This window comes from Barbus barbus (assembly GCF_936440315.1).
Source record: "Barbus barbus genome assembly, chromosome: 1".
Lineage (NCBI taxonomy): Eukaryota > Metazoa > Chordata > Actinopteri > Cypriniformes > Cyprinidae > Barbus > Barbus barbus.
In genome coordinates, this window is record NC_136729.1 from 39892497 (window position 1) to 39910148 (window position 17652).

The following is a 17652-nucleotide window of genomic DNA, read 5'->3' on the forward strand; positions in this document are numbered from 1 at the left end:
ACTCGGAATTTGTGCTCTGCAATTAACCCATCCAACGTGCACACACACACACAGCAGTGAACACACACCCAGAGCAGTGGGCAGCCATTTATGCTGCTGCTCCCGGAAAGCAGTTGGGGGTTTCGATGCCTTGCTCAAGGGCACCTCAGTCATGGTATTGAGGATGGAGAGAACGCTGTATATTCACTCCCCCCTCCTACAATTCCTGCCGGCCTGAGACTCGAACTTGCAACCTTTGGATTACGAATCCGACTCTCCAACCAAATCAAAATGTGGCGTGGGTGATTTATATGAATGCATCTTTGAAGGGAACCGACTGTCTTCAGAATAGTTTTGATGGCATTTTCATTTTATCTGATAAAGTAGCGTTCATGAGCGGAGCTGCTTGCATTACAGCCATTACTGAGGAAACCGCTAGTTCTACCGCTCTCAAAAGATTTAAATTTCAGATAGATGCTGTTCTTCTGAACTTTCTATTCATCAAAGAAACCTAAAATAAATTCTACTCTGCTGTTTTCAACATAATAATAAATGTTTTTTTGAGCAGCAAATCAGCATATTAGAATGATTTCTGAAGAATCATGTGACTGGAGAATGATGCTAAAAATTCAGCTTTGAAATCAGAAGAATAACTTGCATTTTAAAATATTTTCAAATAGAAAACATTTTAAATGGTAAATATTTCAAAATGTTACTGTTTTTGCTGTATTTTGGATCAAATAAATGAAGGCTTGGTGAGCAGAAGAGACAGAAAAAACAGAAATCTCACTGTTCAAAAACTTTTGACTGGTAGTGTATGTTAGCGGTTTGCCTACGCTGCCGTCGCGTTCTACTCACCGTTTCTGGATGAGGGTAAGGAACAGAGACTGGTGGCAGCAAGTTGTGTTTTCCCCAGAAAGGCGATGCTTTCTTCACCACCATCATTTCTAATCTCTGTATAGGTGCGCGTCACGTCACTCATGTATGTCACAAGCGCATGCGCACTTTGGTCAGAGCGGCAATACTGCGATTAAGGCGTTTACATGCCTGTATATTTCGATTCAAATCGGCGTACGCCACCTATGTTAAGCCCCTTTCACACAGAGATTCCGGAAAATACACGGGTAATGTGTTCCGGCAATTGTTCCCGGGTCGTTAGATTTGCTGCATTCACACTGCCAGTGATTTTCCGGAATCTGTGCGCGCGTTCACACACAACCCTTTTTTTTTTTTTTTTTTTTTTCGAAGAACTATAACATACAACGTTATCAAGAAACAAAATAATAAAATAAATAAAAATAAAAGGATAGAAAGACAAATTACAACAAATAAAACAGTAGCCAGGGGGAGGAAAGTATTAAACTTAAAAATAAACAAGAAATACATATATACATGTATATATAAAATCAAATAAATAAATTGTAAAATTCACAAACTTTCAAAGTTCTCTGATACTGTCAATATAAATACATATTTCAGTTAACAAAACCATAAAAATTGTTTTTTTATTGGTAAATTTACACTTATGAATGTAAAATTTGGTCAACAGAATAAGTAAATTAATTAAGTAAAAGTACTGTTCCTCTTGGTCAGGATAGTCAGTAAAGCCAAAAAGTACATTTTCCCATAAGAGTGAAAAAGGTTTTAAACACTGAATATTCTCCCTAATAAACTTTTGGACCTTACACCATAGTGTAACTGAGTATGTATGTGCCAAAATAAGTGCATGGCAGTTTCCTCGTATTCATTACTAAAAGTACTATTTACATTTATTCCTTTTTTAAATTTTTGTAAATAATGATTTGCTGGATAAAATCTGTGAATAAGTTTATAAGAAACTTCTTTAACCTTATTTCTAAGATGATATTTTTGTGGTAACAACCACACTTTCCTCCAGCAAATCAATTTTCCATTTAATAAGGAGATGCAGTGAGACAAAATATAAGGTACAGTAACAATTTCTCTTTGGAAAAGAGTACGAATAGCTCTATTATTATTCTTGAGGTATGATGAAAAACAAATTTTACCAACATAAATTTTAGTAACATCTAAAGACACTGAACCGGGAGAATGGTCTTTGTCAATACCTCTAAATAGCATTTGTGTACCAGAAGGAATTGAACCAAAAACCATTGCAAATTCTTTTTGAGTGACTGGTATTTTATAATAAGAAAGGAATTCATCATAAGAAAAGAGTATTCCTTCTTTATTATATAACTGACTAACCAATTTAATATCGTTGTCAAACCAGTTCTTTAAGAAAAGAGATTTGTGTTTATAAAGGATGTTTCTGTTATTCCAGATGAAGTAGCGATGCGGAGAAAAATTGTGCTTATATATTAATGACCAAGATAGGAGCACTTGTTTGTGGAAAGCAGATAACTTAGCTGGAATTTTATCTATATTATATACAGAACAAAACTAAGACCACCAATATTTGAAAAAGCATAGTGAGGGATAAAATTCCAGACAGAAGTGGGGTTTTTTTAAGTGATGCTTAATCCAATTAATCTTAAAGGTATGGTTCATTGTGGTGAAATCTAAGAAATTAAGGCCACCATTCTCATATGTATTCATAATTACAGTCTTTTTAACATAGTGTGTTCGATTTTTCCATAAAAAATCAAATAGCATTTTATCAATATTTTTACTAGTAAGGTTATCAAGATACAAAGATAGGAGAGATCTCTTTGAAGCCAGAAGTTGAATTTTTTTTTCAAAAAAATAAAATACCCGCAAGGGTCACAGTAATAATATAGAACATCACCAGCAAACTTATTCTTTAGTGTTAAAACACCTGCCGAACGTTCAGATCCATGAGAAAACCATGCATCATTTCCCCACTGTGATTTCCAGAAGTTACAGTCATTAACAGTTGAGTGAGACTCTTGAAAGAAACAGAAGTCGGTATTGTATTTTTTCCCAAACATAAAAAGAGCTTTACGCTTCACAGAATCTCTCAAACCCCTGGCATTTAGAGAGATAACAGAAATAGAAATAATGAACAATTTAGTGAACAAAAAAAGAGTGCAAAAGAGCACAACAAGTAGTTAGTAAAAACCTGAGAAACGTAGCTCAGCTGAACATACTGAGAGAAAGTCCTACCGTCAAGACATGACAACTGGTTGCCGAAAGAAAGTAACATACATTAACAAGAACCCTAGCCGTAATGATACAGACGCATCATCCGTAGATGTGATGGTAGCTGGTAATCGAAGACTTCGATAAAGATCGTAAAGTTCGTCGACGATAAACTGGTCCGCTAAAGGGATTCAAGAGTTTTATTGATTCAAGAGTTTTATTTGTCACATACACAATTATACAGAGTATAACCAGCAGTGAAATGTAGGTCAGGTCCGCTCCAAGGACAGTGCAATTATAAAGTATACAAATATTAAGAGAAGAAAAGTAGAAAAAATAAAATAAAAGAATAAAATAAAATAAAAGATAAGATAAAAAATATAAATATAAATGTGCAGGTCAGTATGTTGTTGACTTAAATAGTAATAACAGGAATGTGCAAAAATAATGTGCAAAAAAGTTGTACAGGGTATTTAAATAGCAGCAATATGAGGTAAAGAAAAATTATGAATAGCTTATTGATATGGTGATATTTACATGGAGTCAAGTGATGAAGGGAGTTATGTTCGTAAAAGAAAGTCTGAGTCTACTTTTTCTTTTTTATTTATTTTTCAGCAGACGCAGGCAAACGGATCTCAGTACCATTAATGAAGGCGCGTGCACCGACGTAGTAGGCAGCTTTTCCAGCTGCGCGTGCTTCTTCTACCATAGGCCACAGCTTCTTCCTTCTTTCTCTGTCCAGTGGAGTAAGGTCTTCCATAAACCGCATCCCATTGTCCTTTAGATAAACCGAAGACTTCGCTGCCTTCCACACAGCATCCCTGATAAAGCGTGAGGTAAACTGCACTATGACAGCACGAGGGATAGACTTGTTGCCAATTTCGTTTGGCTTTTTCCCCAATCTGTGAACTGAATCTATAGCAAAGGAGAATTTGCCCTTCCCTTCAGGATATGTTTGTTCACATATGCGGATGACTTCATCCCTGATGTTCTCCCTCTCCTTTTCTGGAATCCCTTGAGTATCTCTCCAGGTCAGATAAACGAGTTTCACACGTCTCAATTCGCTGCTCCCCGAGTTGCAACCGAGAAGCTAGGTGGTCAGCTTTCACTTTCACATCTTTGACTTCAGCAGAGACAAAGTCCACAGTCTTTTTCAATCCCTCAATTTTCATAGCGTTGTTACTCACCAACTTTTCAAGAGAATCGGAGCGCTCGTTGATCAGTGATGATAACATCGCGACCACATCTTCCAAAGTTTCCATTTTCCCTTTCTTAGAAGTAGGCTTAGTTGGAGTGTCGGGAAGATGAGTTAAGCAAAGAGTATCCAGAGTATGTCCAGGACCGGGATCAGTAACAGCAGAGAGTGCGTAGTCGTGCATATCTACAGATACATCCATCAGACTTTTCGCCCGTTCTTTACGTTTTTCAGCACTTTTTGGCATAATTATTCCACAATTACATCCTTAACAAAACGCACAATGGATGTGTAAGGTAACCAGTTGAAAGTAGACAGTTTACGTGAGTTATAATGTTTTTTGCCAACAGAGCTACTAAAAGTTATCTTAACATGCCGCCATCTTGGAGCCTCCTTCTTTTCACACACAACCCGTAAATGTTCCGGAATGACACCTGACGTCATCATGTGACGTATATAATGCGCCGCGCACCATTTCACTAAACTGGCGAACGAAAAACAAGAAAAAAAAAACTTTTTTTGGAACTTTCCTGCCGTACCATGGGTGCAGCAGGCGCAATGATATTACGCAGCGCCCAGCTCAGTAGCCTATCATATAGCTGGGGACTACTTTCAGGCGCTGTGTAATATCATTGCGCCTGCTGCACCCATGGTACGGCAACAAACTTCCTTGATTATTCCTTGATATATTGAGTATAGTTCCTACCCATATCAGCCTACAAAATTGCAACTTTTCATTTTCCGTCAGTCTTAGTACACAATGTAACTACAGAAGTGTCAAGTTTTAAATAGGAACATTATCTAAACTCTTTGGTCATTTTTGATAACCAAATGCTAATGGTCTAATCCGATTCAATGATCTATGCTAAACTAAGCTAAAAGTGCTACCGCCAGACCCGGAGATCGACTGAATGGATTCAAAAACGGTAAAACTCCTATTTCCAAAAAAATGGAGTGTTCCTTTAATACGATTATGCTTGCTATGATTATGAGCTTAATCGCATTATTTAAATCGAAGTATTGCGTTTACATGAGGTAAAGATTAATCACAATATTGTCAAAATCTCATTATAATCGCATTAAGAGGGTCCATGTAAACGCACTCAATGATAGCTTTAACAATAAGCCTGACAGAGTGCCAAGAAGCTAATTCAGAAAAACAAACGCGTGATACTTGGAGCTGACGTTCATGCACGAAGCGTTGGTATTGATTCCTAAACATATAAGGGACGTTACCGATTTTTTTCTGGGATATTTCTTTCGAATATGAAATTTAACCACAGTGTCCTCAGCGGTTCAGATGGGGGGAGATTATGGGGACTCTTATGTTCATTAGTGCATCCCAAAACACTTGTAAAGCCTCTTTGGAGCTGACATTGTATATCTTCAGTAATGGCGGACGCAGCTTCTCACTCGGGGCTGTGTTTATGCTAATAGGGCAGAGAGCGTCACAAATGGGCGGGACTTTTTCCCCCTCAGTGACGTGGACAGAGAGAGAATCTGAAACAGCTCGTTTGGAGATACTTTTTATGATTTATTGGTTTTATAAAAAAATTAGTTGGTGGACTTTTAACATTATAGGCTGGTTGTTTTCACACTCTGCGGCCACACAACTGCGTTCAAACACCTTATAAAAGTGATTTTTGCATAATAGGTCCCCTTTAATGGTATTCTTTGGAATTCAATTAATATATATATATATATATATATATATATCATTCTTTTAAAATAGCTAATGCAGATAATGATATCTAGAGGGAAAGTTGCTGATATATTACTGATTATATGCACAACTGTTCAAATGTTTGGGGTTAGTAAAATGTTTTTTTTTTTTTAAATATATATTACAAATATATTATAAATAGATATAATATAAATATATATCTTAAAATGTAATTTATTCCTGTGATGGCGAAGCTGAATTTTCAGCAGTAATTACTCCAGTTCTCAGTGTCACATGATTCTCCAGAAATCATTCTGCTACACCTTGCTACATTTTTTTTCAGCATTTTTGATGAGTAAAAATAAATAAATAATTAAATAATAAAAGCATATTTGAAATTGAACATTTTTGTTACAATGTCAAAGTCTTTTCTGTCCCTTTTGATCAATTGAATTCAAATTTCTGAATAAAGATATTAATTTCTTTAAAATTCTTTTGCATGGTAATAATGTAATGCTTTAGAAATAATACACAACAAAACTGACACCTCTGTGTTTTTCCTTGATCAAATTTGGAAAGAAATAAAGATTCCGTCCTCAGCTAAAACTAGACAGTGTTGCATATGCAAATTGCTCATTTTGTGTTGCTCTCAAAGCCAAGGTGTCTTTGATGAAACATGCATTAGTTCTGTGGAGTTAACAGTCCAGTAACACACTCTTTACTGGAGGCAGTATAAGCCCATCACACACTGAATATTCTCTCTCGTTAATCTTCAGTAGAAAGCTGAAAGCTGCTTTTTTTGACACGAGAGTTGTGGAGAAGGGGACTCTTTCTGGTACCAATTATGACTATAAAGTTTTTTGCCAGCATCTCTCCAGTTATATTTCATTCAGATCTGTGTGATTCATTGTGTATAGTTCCCTTCAAGATAATATGAAATAGTTTTTAAGAAGTCATTGTTTGTAAATGAAGGTGGTCTGAATGTGCCTTGTGAAGCCTAATAGATGCCTAGTGGTGCAGAAATGGGGATTTTTTTTCTTCATAGGAGCGTACTCTTAAATTACAGTCTGTTTGTTAGAAGCTGTGTTAGAGTCTTAGACTTAGAGTGTGTTTGATCTTGTGCCATTTGGTCTGCCGCACATGCCTTTTATAAATGTTTGTGGTCACACCACATAGAATTATAAACCGTGATATCATGATAAACAGTCAAGCACAGGGGGACTCAGAAAAGGCAGCTTGACAGCTCAGTAAGGTCTCTAGTGAGCTGTTTCTAGACTGCTATAGCTGAGACAGCAGTCTTTGTAATATATTAGAAAATCTGAATTTCCCCAATGTACATTTTAAGAAATATTCAAAATATGCTCTATCAACAACATCTGTTACATGCTGTCTAAACAGAAAATTAGTTTGACTTGTCCAGCACCTCAATTTGAAAAAATGTGGATAGTAATGAGAAGGGTCTGGCTGCAGACTTGCACTTGCACTCTCAGACTTGCACACCCAGACTTGCACTCTCAGACACTTGCGCTTTCGCGAGTGATGTCACTTGCAGTCTTTTTTATTTTTTATTTTGTTCTATTTATTGGTTATTTTTAGTTTGAATCGCTCAACATTTTACAACAGTAGCCAGGTGGTGAAATTACAATGTCACTAGCACTCTCCGCTACCTGTGACCTCACTTGCATTCGACATGAATCGTGTTTGTTGCCAATGGAGACGAGACACTGTGGTGGTTAAACGATTAAAACTAATTTAGTACAATAACGAACAGGGTCCTGCAAGTCATCTGTAGGAGAAAAAGACAAGACCCGCAAATCCGTGGCAGAACAGCAGAATATGAACGCAATGCACAAAGTTTCTAGAAAACCATAGAAAACCATAAACACTTAATATGGCTTAATGTATTAAGATACATTAAGTGCAATTAAAAGATCAAATTTGATGTATAGTTATTATTAAGTGTACTACAAGGCCAGCAGACGGCCATGAACACAATACGCAAACTTTCACTTGTCCTCCCTATTGTCCCATACAGCAAAACGCTTACGGTGGCATAATGGATCAAATTTAATAATAATTAATAAGGGACTTAAAGTGTCTAAGAGTGCAAGTCCTGAGAGTGCAAGTCCTGAGAGTGCAAGTCCTGAGAGTGCAAGTGCAAGTCTGCAGCCGGACCTTATTGATAGTAATGCTTATAATGCATGTCTATGGAGCATGTTGTGGTTTAAACCAGAAATGTGAAGTTCATATTTTTGTTCAAAATTAAGTTCATTTATACAAAAATGTGCGCATTTTTGCTATATTACATGTAGTAATAACAGTAAATCAAGCCTTATTATGGAGCAACTAACTAACCCATAAACCAAACCCTAACCCTATAGTAAGTACATGTTGTTAATTAATATTGCTCAGTGCTTATTTGTGTAATTACTCTGTGATAAGGACACTTTAAAATAAAGTGTAAAGTTAAGTTAACTTAGTTGGTCTTTAGTTAGATATATACCCTGATGAAAATGAACCATGGTTTTACTGCAAATAAAAACAAAAAACCATGGTTACTATAGTTAAAATATGGTAACCACAAATTAACCAAGGTTTTGCTACACTTACCATATTTTAACCAAGGTATTTGTAGTGAAACTGTGGTTATACAAAATACAAATGGTGGTTACTACATTTTTACTATAATAAAAACCATGGTTATTTTTCGGAAGGATAGTTATGTCCTTCTTGGTGTATTCTTGCAGATTTTGCGGCTTTGTTGTAACAGTTGAAAGAGTTCATAGAACTTTGCACAGACAAGCTTAGTGAATGCATTTACCATGGTTCGGGAGGGGTCGTCTTCGGTTCACTTAGTTTTGTCATGGCCACGACATATTAAGTCGTGGGAATGTGATAATATGTCGTGGCCACGAGATTGTTTTGTCGAGGTAACGACATCCTTATGTCGTGGCCTCGAGATGCTATGTTGAGGGAACCACAAAATAATATCACATTCCCACGAGTTAATATGACGTTCCCACAAATTAATATCTCGTGTCCACGACAAAACTAAGTGAACCAAAGACGACCCCTCCCGGGCTCCGTAGTCTTGCCACCTATTATTGTAAATGCTAATATATTAGTAATTTTAGCATTAGTATGATAGTAAACAACAGAATACTGATATTATAAAGTACATGCTGTACATGCTTTCCATAAACATATTCTTGTTTTTCACCATATGAGTTTTTAATAGCATTTAACTGTACTTTAGTAACCAAGCAACCATGTCCATTACAAATGACTTATGAGTAACAAACCCATGTATACAATGGCCACTTTCTGGTTTGCAGGCATGACTACTTTTTCCAGTTACAGTTACTACAGTTTCCATACAGTTACAACAATGAATACATTTAAACTACACTGACAACACTGGAGACACGCAGGGACCAGGACATGGTGAAGAAAATGTGATATTAAGCTATTATATTAAGCTAAATGTAAAAAAAAAAACATTTTACCACTACTCCTGCCCTAATTTATTTATTTTTTAGCCACAGATTGAATTACCAGCTTTTGAGCCAATGTGAAATATGGCTGAAAGCCAGTCCAACGGTGTCTTCTCACCCTCTCTCTCTGTACGATTTGCTTTTATGCCACAGCTTTGGGATTCAGCATGATGGGAACGGCAATGACTGTGAACCCATTGGGAAAAGACCTTTCGTCATGTCTCCACAGCTCCTGTATGGAACCTCTCCACCCAACTGGTCACGCTGCAGCCGTGAATACATTACCCGGTTCCTCGAGTGAGTAAAAAACAATGCTTTTTTTCACTTGTCACTATTGTTTTTCTTTTTGCCCTTTTTTATTCAAAGTACAGAGATGACAGAAAAAGGTGTAGAGCAGCGGTGTCCAGTCCTGCTCCTGGAGGCCCAACGTCCTGCAGAGTTTAGTTGCAACCAGCTAAACCAGGGGTTTTCTAACTTTTAGAACATGTGCCCGCCAAGTTTGTGTAATTTTCACTTGAGCGATACTTGCTTTTGATGTAAGTATATAGAAAATGCTGCTTCACAGAGCCAAGTTGAGCTCTATTGGTCGCCTGATTAAATGCGGCACTAATCAGATTGCCCCCTAGTCTAAATATTGAGAAAATTGCCTTTAAAGTTGTCCAAATGAAGTTCTAAGCAATGCACTAATCAAAAATTTTTTTGATATATTTACGGTAGGAAATTTACAAAATATCTTCATGGAACATGATCTTTACTTAATTATTTTTGACATAAAAGAAAAATCAATCATTTTGACCCATACAATGTATTTTTTCTATTGCTACAAATATACCCTAGCGACTTAAGACTGGTTTTGTGGTCCAGGGTCACATATATATAATATATCCTTATATAATTGGTCAAGGGTGATTAGATTTGGCCAATGTCAGATTCATTGAGTTGAGTTGACTGAATGAACACCATGGCTCAATATGTCAGGGCACATGTACTAACTGCTAGGCCACAACTCTCATTTATCAGCTTTGTTTTTTATAATATTTTTGTTATTATGAAAGCCTTTTTTAATACTTAGTCATTTTAGCTAAGTTGTGGAATGAATAACTTTTGCATAAAATGGACTGATGGCCAATTTTCTCTGATGGCACAAATTGGTGTAATCTTTGTACTCTGTGATTTTTATGCTTATGGGAAGTTAATGGAGTTCATTGGAAAGCTTCTTGGCAGCAATTACCACTGGGCGCTTTATCCGTATTTTACCCTCTCAACAAGCTGGCTCTGTCCTTCTTGACCTTTGCATGTGTGTGTTGCCAAAGGCAATGTGAATGGCTGAGATTTCCCAAGAAGGAACAAAGCTGTGTTGATTGTTCTGTCATAGTTACACTAGTTTTGCTGCCTACCATATGGAGCACATTAGACAAGGCTTGCCTGCTGCAGCTTTGACTGAAATGAGGGGAAATGTTTAACACAACTGGCAGTGCCCAAACACAGGATGGAGCTGTGTTACGATATCTAGGCCAAGCAGATCCACCAGGAACTGAGTAATTAGTTTATTTGAATCCCTTTGAGGTTTCGAATGTTTAGGCCTGCTCTTACACCATTATTCTATCTGTGTTTTAAACTTTTAGGCAGATGAGAGCCATTTCTTTGTATATGTTACCAGCTAAATATGCCAGTTTATTGCATTTTGACAGTTGCAATACACTGAAGAAAACAAATCAATAATAATATTTGTATAAGACACAGTTTGCAGATACAGTAGTATCAACTGCAAATAGTCATGCATGACAAACCTTACCTTTAATTAATGTATTAAAATATCCAGATGTTCTGCATTAATGTTTATATGGTAGATCGTCTGTTTAAAAAATGTATGCAGAAAATGGTTAAAATTGCACTTCTCTTTGTCTGCAAGATTGTGCAATGTGCCAAATTGAGTTGTAAATGCCTTAAAAAACCCTATTTAGTTTATGGCAGCAAACAGGATGTGTAAATGTGACCTGAATTCAAAGAATTAGAATTCAAATGAATGAATATAACTGTAATTTTCAACTAGAAAATAAATATTTGACCCTGGACCACAAAACCTTAATCTTAAGTCGCTGGGGTATATTTGTAGCAATAGCCAAAAATACATTGCATGGGTCAAAATGATTGAATTTCTTTTATGCCAAAAATCATTAAGTACAGATCATGTACCATGAAGATATTTTGTAAATTTGCTACTGTAAATATATCAACTTAATTTGATTAGTAATATGCATTGCTAAGAACTTAATTTGGACAACTTTAAAGGCGTTTTTCTCAATATTTAGATTTGTTTGCACCCTCAGTAATTGCACCCAAATACTGTCCTATCCTAACAAACCATACATCAATGGAAAGCTTATTTATTAAGCTTTCAGATGATGTATACATCTCAATTTGGAAAAATTTACCCTTATGACTGGTTTTGTGGTCCAGGGTCACATTGTCACAGATGCAGACGGACTCAAAGGTAGGTGCAATAAAAGTGTCTTTATTTACAGGACTTGGGTGCTGGTGATCGTGAGACAAGGTGAGTAGCTTCTTTGTAGTGAATCTTGCGGGTGTCGGATGACAGTGCTAATAGTGTCTTCTTGCCTTGCAGGCGGGTGGAATGTGGCCGGAGAGGAGTCAGATCTCAGACTTGTAGATCACACACAGACGGGTCTGAAGACAGAGAAGAGGACGGGACGGAGAACAGGAGGTTAGTACACAAGGTAAGTAATCAGAGATTATACTCATCAACTGGAGAGCTTCTGAGTAGAGTCCGGTAGGTAGCAACGAGATCGGACAACTGTGGTGACTGGGGTGAGTGCTTATGAAGTGTCCGTGATGAGGGTGATGACGAGGTGCAGGTGTGCATGATTAGAAGTCAGGTGAGGCAGATCTTGGGAGTTGAGTGATGGGGGAGCCTGGCCGTGCTGTTACAGTACCCCCCTCTCCACGGCCTGCTCCTGAGGGCCGACCCCGGCGTCGTGGTGGCCTACCCCGACCACGTGGGGCTGGAAGCTCCGGGTGAGCGGCATGGAAATCCGAAAGAAGAGTTGGGTCGAGAACATCCTCTCTGGGTACCCAAGAGCGCTCCTCGGGGCCATAGCCCTCCCAATCGACCAGGTACTCCAACCTGCCACCACGGCGCCGGGAATGTAGGATCTCTCGAACCCTGTAGATGGCGCCTTCGTCTATGATGAGAGGGAGAGGGGGTTCCTCGACCGGACCAGGCTCTGGGGAGACAGAAGGAGAGAAGGGTTTTAGCAGTGACACGTGAAAAACAGGATGAATTCTATACTGAGGAGTTAGTTGAAGTTTGTAGGTTACTGGGTTGATCTGCTCAAGGATGGTAAAGAGGCCAACGAATCTGGGACTCAATTTCCGGCAAGGCAGGCACAGGCGGATGTCCCGAGTGGACAGCCATACCTTTTGTCCGGGGCGGTAGGAGGGTGTAGCAGAGCGGCGGGCATCTGCTTGGATCTTCTGCCTGCGCACTGCCTGCTGCAGCTGGTGGTGTGCCGCGTCCCAGACCCTCTCGCTCTCTCGGAACCAGTGGTCTACTGCAGGAACATCCGAGGGAATACCCGTCCACGGGAACAATGGGGGCTGGTAGCCGAGTACACACTGGAAGGGTGTAAGACCTGTAGAGCTTTGGCGTAGGGAGTTCTGTGCGTACTCGGCCCAGCCCAAGAACTGGTTCCAAGAGTTCTGGTGGCTATGGCAGAAGGTTCTTAGGAAACGGCTGATTTCTTGAATTTTTCGTTCAGTCTGTCCGTTAGACTGAGGATGGTAGCCGGATGTCAAGCTGACGGTCACACCTAGGAGAGTGAAGAAGGCTTTCCACACACGTGATATGAACTGGGGTCCCCTATCGGACACAATATCTTCGGGTATGCCATAGTGGCGGAATACATGATTGAAGAGTAGTAGGGCAGGCCTGTGAGCGGGATTACGCGGCAGAACTTGGAAAAGCGATCTATGATGACAAGGATGCAGGTGAATGTGTCAGAGACGGGCAGGTCGGTGATGAAATCCACTCCTAGGTGTGACCATGGGCGGTTAGGTGTGGGAAGTGGAACGAGTTTGCCAGTGGGGAGATGACGGGAGGTTTTGGAGATGGCACAGTCCGGACAGCCCTGAACGAACCTTCGTACGTCCCTGGCCATATTGGGCCACCACAAGCGATCTTGTAGCAGCGAGAGGGTGGCGTTGGCCCCGGGGTGGCCAGTACCGAGGGAGATATGAGAAGAGAAGATGAGCGGGGTTCGTTGAGTTCTAGGTACATACTGGCGATCTGGAGGGCAGCCCGGCGGATTGGGAGGAGGGTTCTCTGAGGCGACTGGTGGAGAGGACCATTGGATGGGACTAATTAACATCTCCGTAGGCAGAATACCCTCTGGTTCCTCCGGACCTTCCTCAGGGGCATGGACTCGAGAGAGGGCGTCTGCTTTCAAATTACGGGGCCCTGGGCGATAGGAAATCTTGAAGTTAAACCGGGTAAAGAATAGAGCCCATCTGGCCTGGCGGGGGTTCAGCCGTTTGGCCTCACGCAAGTACTGAAGATTTTTGTGGTCCGTCAGAACCAGGAAGGGATGAAGGGCCCCCTCCAACCAGTGCCTCCATTCCTCCAGGGCGAGCTTGATAGCTAACAACTCTCGATTCCCGATATCATAGTTCCTCTCCGTCGGGCTGAGTTTTCGGGAAAAGAAGGCACATGGATGGAGCTTGGGAGGCGTCCCCTGCTGCTGGGACAAAACCGCACCAACACCTGTGATGGAGGCATCTACCTCCACGACGAATGGCAGATTCGGGTCAGGGTGAACAAGGAGTGGTGCGGTTGTGAAGGCTTTCTTCAGGTTCAGGAAAGCTGTTGTGGCGTTGGTGTTCCATGCAAGAGTTTTGGTTCCACCTCTAAGTAGGTCTGTGAGAGGGCTAGTGATGGTGCTGTATTGAGCAATGAAACGACGGTAGAAATTTGAAAACCCTAGAAAGCGCTGCAGCTCCTTGATGGTACTCGGTTGTGGCCAAGAGGTGATGGCCTCCACCTTCTTTCTGTCCATGCGGACACCACCCTTATCTATAATATAGCCCAGGAAGTGGACGCTGGGTTGGTGAAAGGTACATTTTTCGGCCTTGAGGTAGAGACGGAACCTCCGCAGCTGTTGAAGGACCTCCGCAACGTGTTGGCAGTGTTCGGCCAGGCTCCGGGAGTAAATCAAAATGTCGTCGATGTAGACGATGACGAAACGATGGAGGTACTCCCGGAGCACCTCATTCATGAATCCCTGGAAGACAGAGGGAGCGTTGACGAGTCCATAGGGCATAACCCTATATTCATAGTGGCCAGTGGGCGTGACAAAAGCGGTCTTCCATTCGTCTCCCTCTCGGATCCGAATGAGATTGTATGCGCTGCGGAGGTCCAGCTTGGTAAAGATGGTGGCGCCGCGGAGTTGTTCCAGGGCCGTAGGGACAAGAGGAAGAGGGTACCGATACTTGACTGATGTCGTTGAGCTTACGGTAGTCGATGCACGGACGGAGGCCACCATCCTTCTTGGCCACGAAGAAAAAGCTGGACGCAGCAGGGGAGGTAGATGGTGTGATGTAACCTTGTCGTAACGCCTCCTCGATGTACTCCTCCATGGCCTTCTGCTCTGGTAGAGATAAAGGATAAATCCTTCCCCGTGGTACTGACTCACCCGGTAGCAGATCAATTGCACAGTCCCATGGCCGGTGCGGTGGTAGCTGAGAAGCCCTTTTTGGGCAGAAGACGTCCTGAAACTGGCTGTACTCGGCTGGGATGTCGACAGACTGCTGGGCAACAGGGCTCTCTATGGAGGTGGTGTAGAGTGGGAGAGAAACTTGGGTCTCAGAGGCTGGCGACGGCAATGATGGGAAACATCTTGGGAAACAGCAACTACCCCATTTTAGAACCTCACCGGTACTCCAGGACAACGTCGGGTTATGTTGAATGAACCAGGGGAGACCCAAGATGATATCAACCCGTGACTCTTCTAACACCAGCAAATGAATTTCCTCCTGATGTAGTATGCCCACTCGTAGTAGTAAGGGACCCACACAGCGTCTCACAAGACGACGGGAAAGGGCTTTACCTGTTATGGTTTCGATTTGGTAAGCTGTCTCGGTGGTGGTGGTCTGGAGCTGGAGCTGCTTGCAGAGGAGACCAGAGACGAAATTCCCCGAAGAGCCGGAGTCGAGGAGGATGGTGACTGACAGGGAAAAGGAGTCGGTGATTAGTTGAGCCCGAGTGGTAAGAGGTTTCATTTTCGGGAAGGTAGGTCGGAGTCCACTCACCGTCAGCCGTGAGGGACGAAGAGGGCAATCCAGGATGAGGTGAGAGCTGTTTCCACAATATAAGCACAAACCTCCTTGTAAACGTCTTCGGCGCTCTACGGGAGTGAGGTGATAGGAGTCCGTGATCATAGGCTCAGGTGGATTACTTCCAGACGAGGGCAGAGTGGATGTACTGCTGGGGTAATGGGTTTGGTGGGACTCAGGGCTGCAGGCTCGCATTCTATTAGAGCAGCGTACTGCCAGTTGGATAAATTTCTCCAGGCCGAAATTATCATCGTACGCTGCAAGTTGTAAGCGTACCGAGGGGTTTAAGCCCTGGCGGAAGGCAGTCAGAAGCGAGGGCTCGTTCCATCCGCTCGCAGCCGCGAGGGTACGGAATTTGAGGGAGTATTCATGTGTGGATAAAGAGCCCTGCCGCAGCCGATACAGCTGTTCGCCAACCGTGGAGTCACCTGGTGAATGGCTGAAAACTTCGCGAAAATGGGTCATAAATTGGGAGAAGGAGTGAGTCGCGGGACCAGCTTGGGACATAATAGTCTCCGCCCACTTGAGCGCTGGACCGGTGAGTGAGGCGATGACGAACGCTATCTTGGCCTTATCTGAGGTGAACATTTGTGGATGAAGATCGATAGTGAGATTACACTGCAAAATTAAACCATTGCATTCTTCAGGTTCACCAGAGTAGGGCGCTGGTCTGGCCATGGGACTGGCAAACATCACAGGAGAAGGAGAGCTGATGGCTGGTGGATTCGGTGGAACGGTGGGTGGTGAAGAGGTGGTAGCTTGTGTGAGGAGCCTCTTCACTGAGTCGACTAGCTCTTGAAAGGGATCAGGCGTGCTCATGTTGTTAGCGGTCTTGGTCCGATCTTCTGTCACAGATGCAGACGGACTCAAAGGTAGGTGCAATAAAAGTATCTTTATTTACAGGACTTGGGTGCTGGTGATCGTGAGACAAGGTGAGTAGCTTCTTTGTAGTGAATCTTGCGGGTGTCGGATGACAGTGCTAATAGTGTCTTCTTGCCTTGCAGGCGGGTGGAACGTGGCCGGAGAGGAGTCAGATCTCAGACTTGTAGATCACACACAGACGGGTCTGAAGACAGAGAAGAGGACGGGACGGAGAACAGGAGGTTAGTACACAAGGTAAGTAATCAGAGATTATACTCATCAACTGGAGAGCTTCTGAGTAGAGTCCGGTAGGTAGCAACGAGATCGGACAACTGTGGTGACTGGGGTGAGTGCTTATGAAGTGTCCGTGATGAGGGTGATGACGAGGTGCAGGTGTGCATGATTAGAAGTCAGGTGAGGCAGATCTTGGGAGTTGAGTGATGGGGGAGCCTGGCCGTGCTGTTACACACATATTTGTTAAATTAATTAAAATTAGACTAAAATTAAACTTATTAAATTAGAATTAAAACGAATTAAAATTGTTAAAAAATATATATATATATATGTATATATTTTTTTTTATTATTTTTTTTTTTTTTTACAAAATTTGTAGGCCTTTTACATTTTATATATACACTTTGCATTCACTTATAGATTCAGAATTTTATAAACCCAGAATGGCATTACCTTTCATAAATTCAAAAAAGTAAATTCCCCTTGTCATTCCGATTCAAATCCTGCATCTGTTAGTTCCTTTCAGTTAATGTCTTCAGGGCCTGTAAATGTTTTTGACTTTTAGGTGTAAAACTCACAATAGACATTTCTACTCAGTCTGGTTGTTTTTTAAATATGGATGTGTTACAGAGAATTTGAGGGAAGGACCATGTGGCTTGGGAGACATATGGCATGTGTCCAGAAAGGACCTCTCCTTGTTGTCTGAGCAGTTTAGTCTTACTCAAGCAGACCAAAACAATTGTGGGCTTTTAAAGCAATATTTGCAGCCACGTGTATCCAATTTCCTTCAGTGTCAG

At 41.2% G+C, this 17652-nt stretch overlaps 1 protein-coding gene across 1 annotated transcript in view; it reads left to right on the forward strand.

Moving 5' to 3' along the window:
* The window catches only part of LOC306847385 (A disintegrin and metalloproteinase with thrombospondin motifs 7-like), a 94491-nt gene that overhangs the window by 24721 nt on the left and 52118 nt on the right, over nucleotides 1–17652 (forward strand). Inside the window, exon 8 of the mRNA XM_079381311.1 lies at nucleotides 9566–9709. Coding sequence (XP_079237437.1) covers nucleotides 9566–9709 — 144 coding nt within the window. The remainder of the gene's footprint in view (nucleotides 1–9565; nucleotides 9710–17652) is intronic.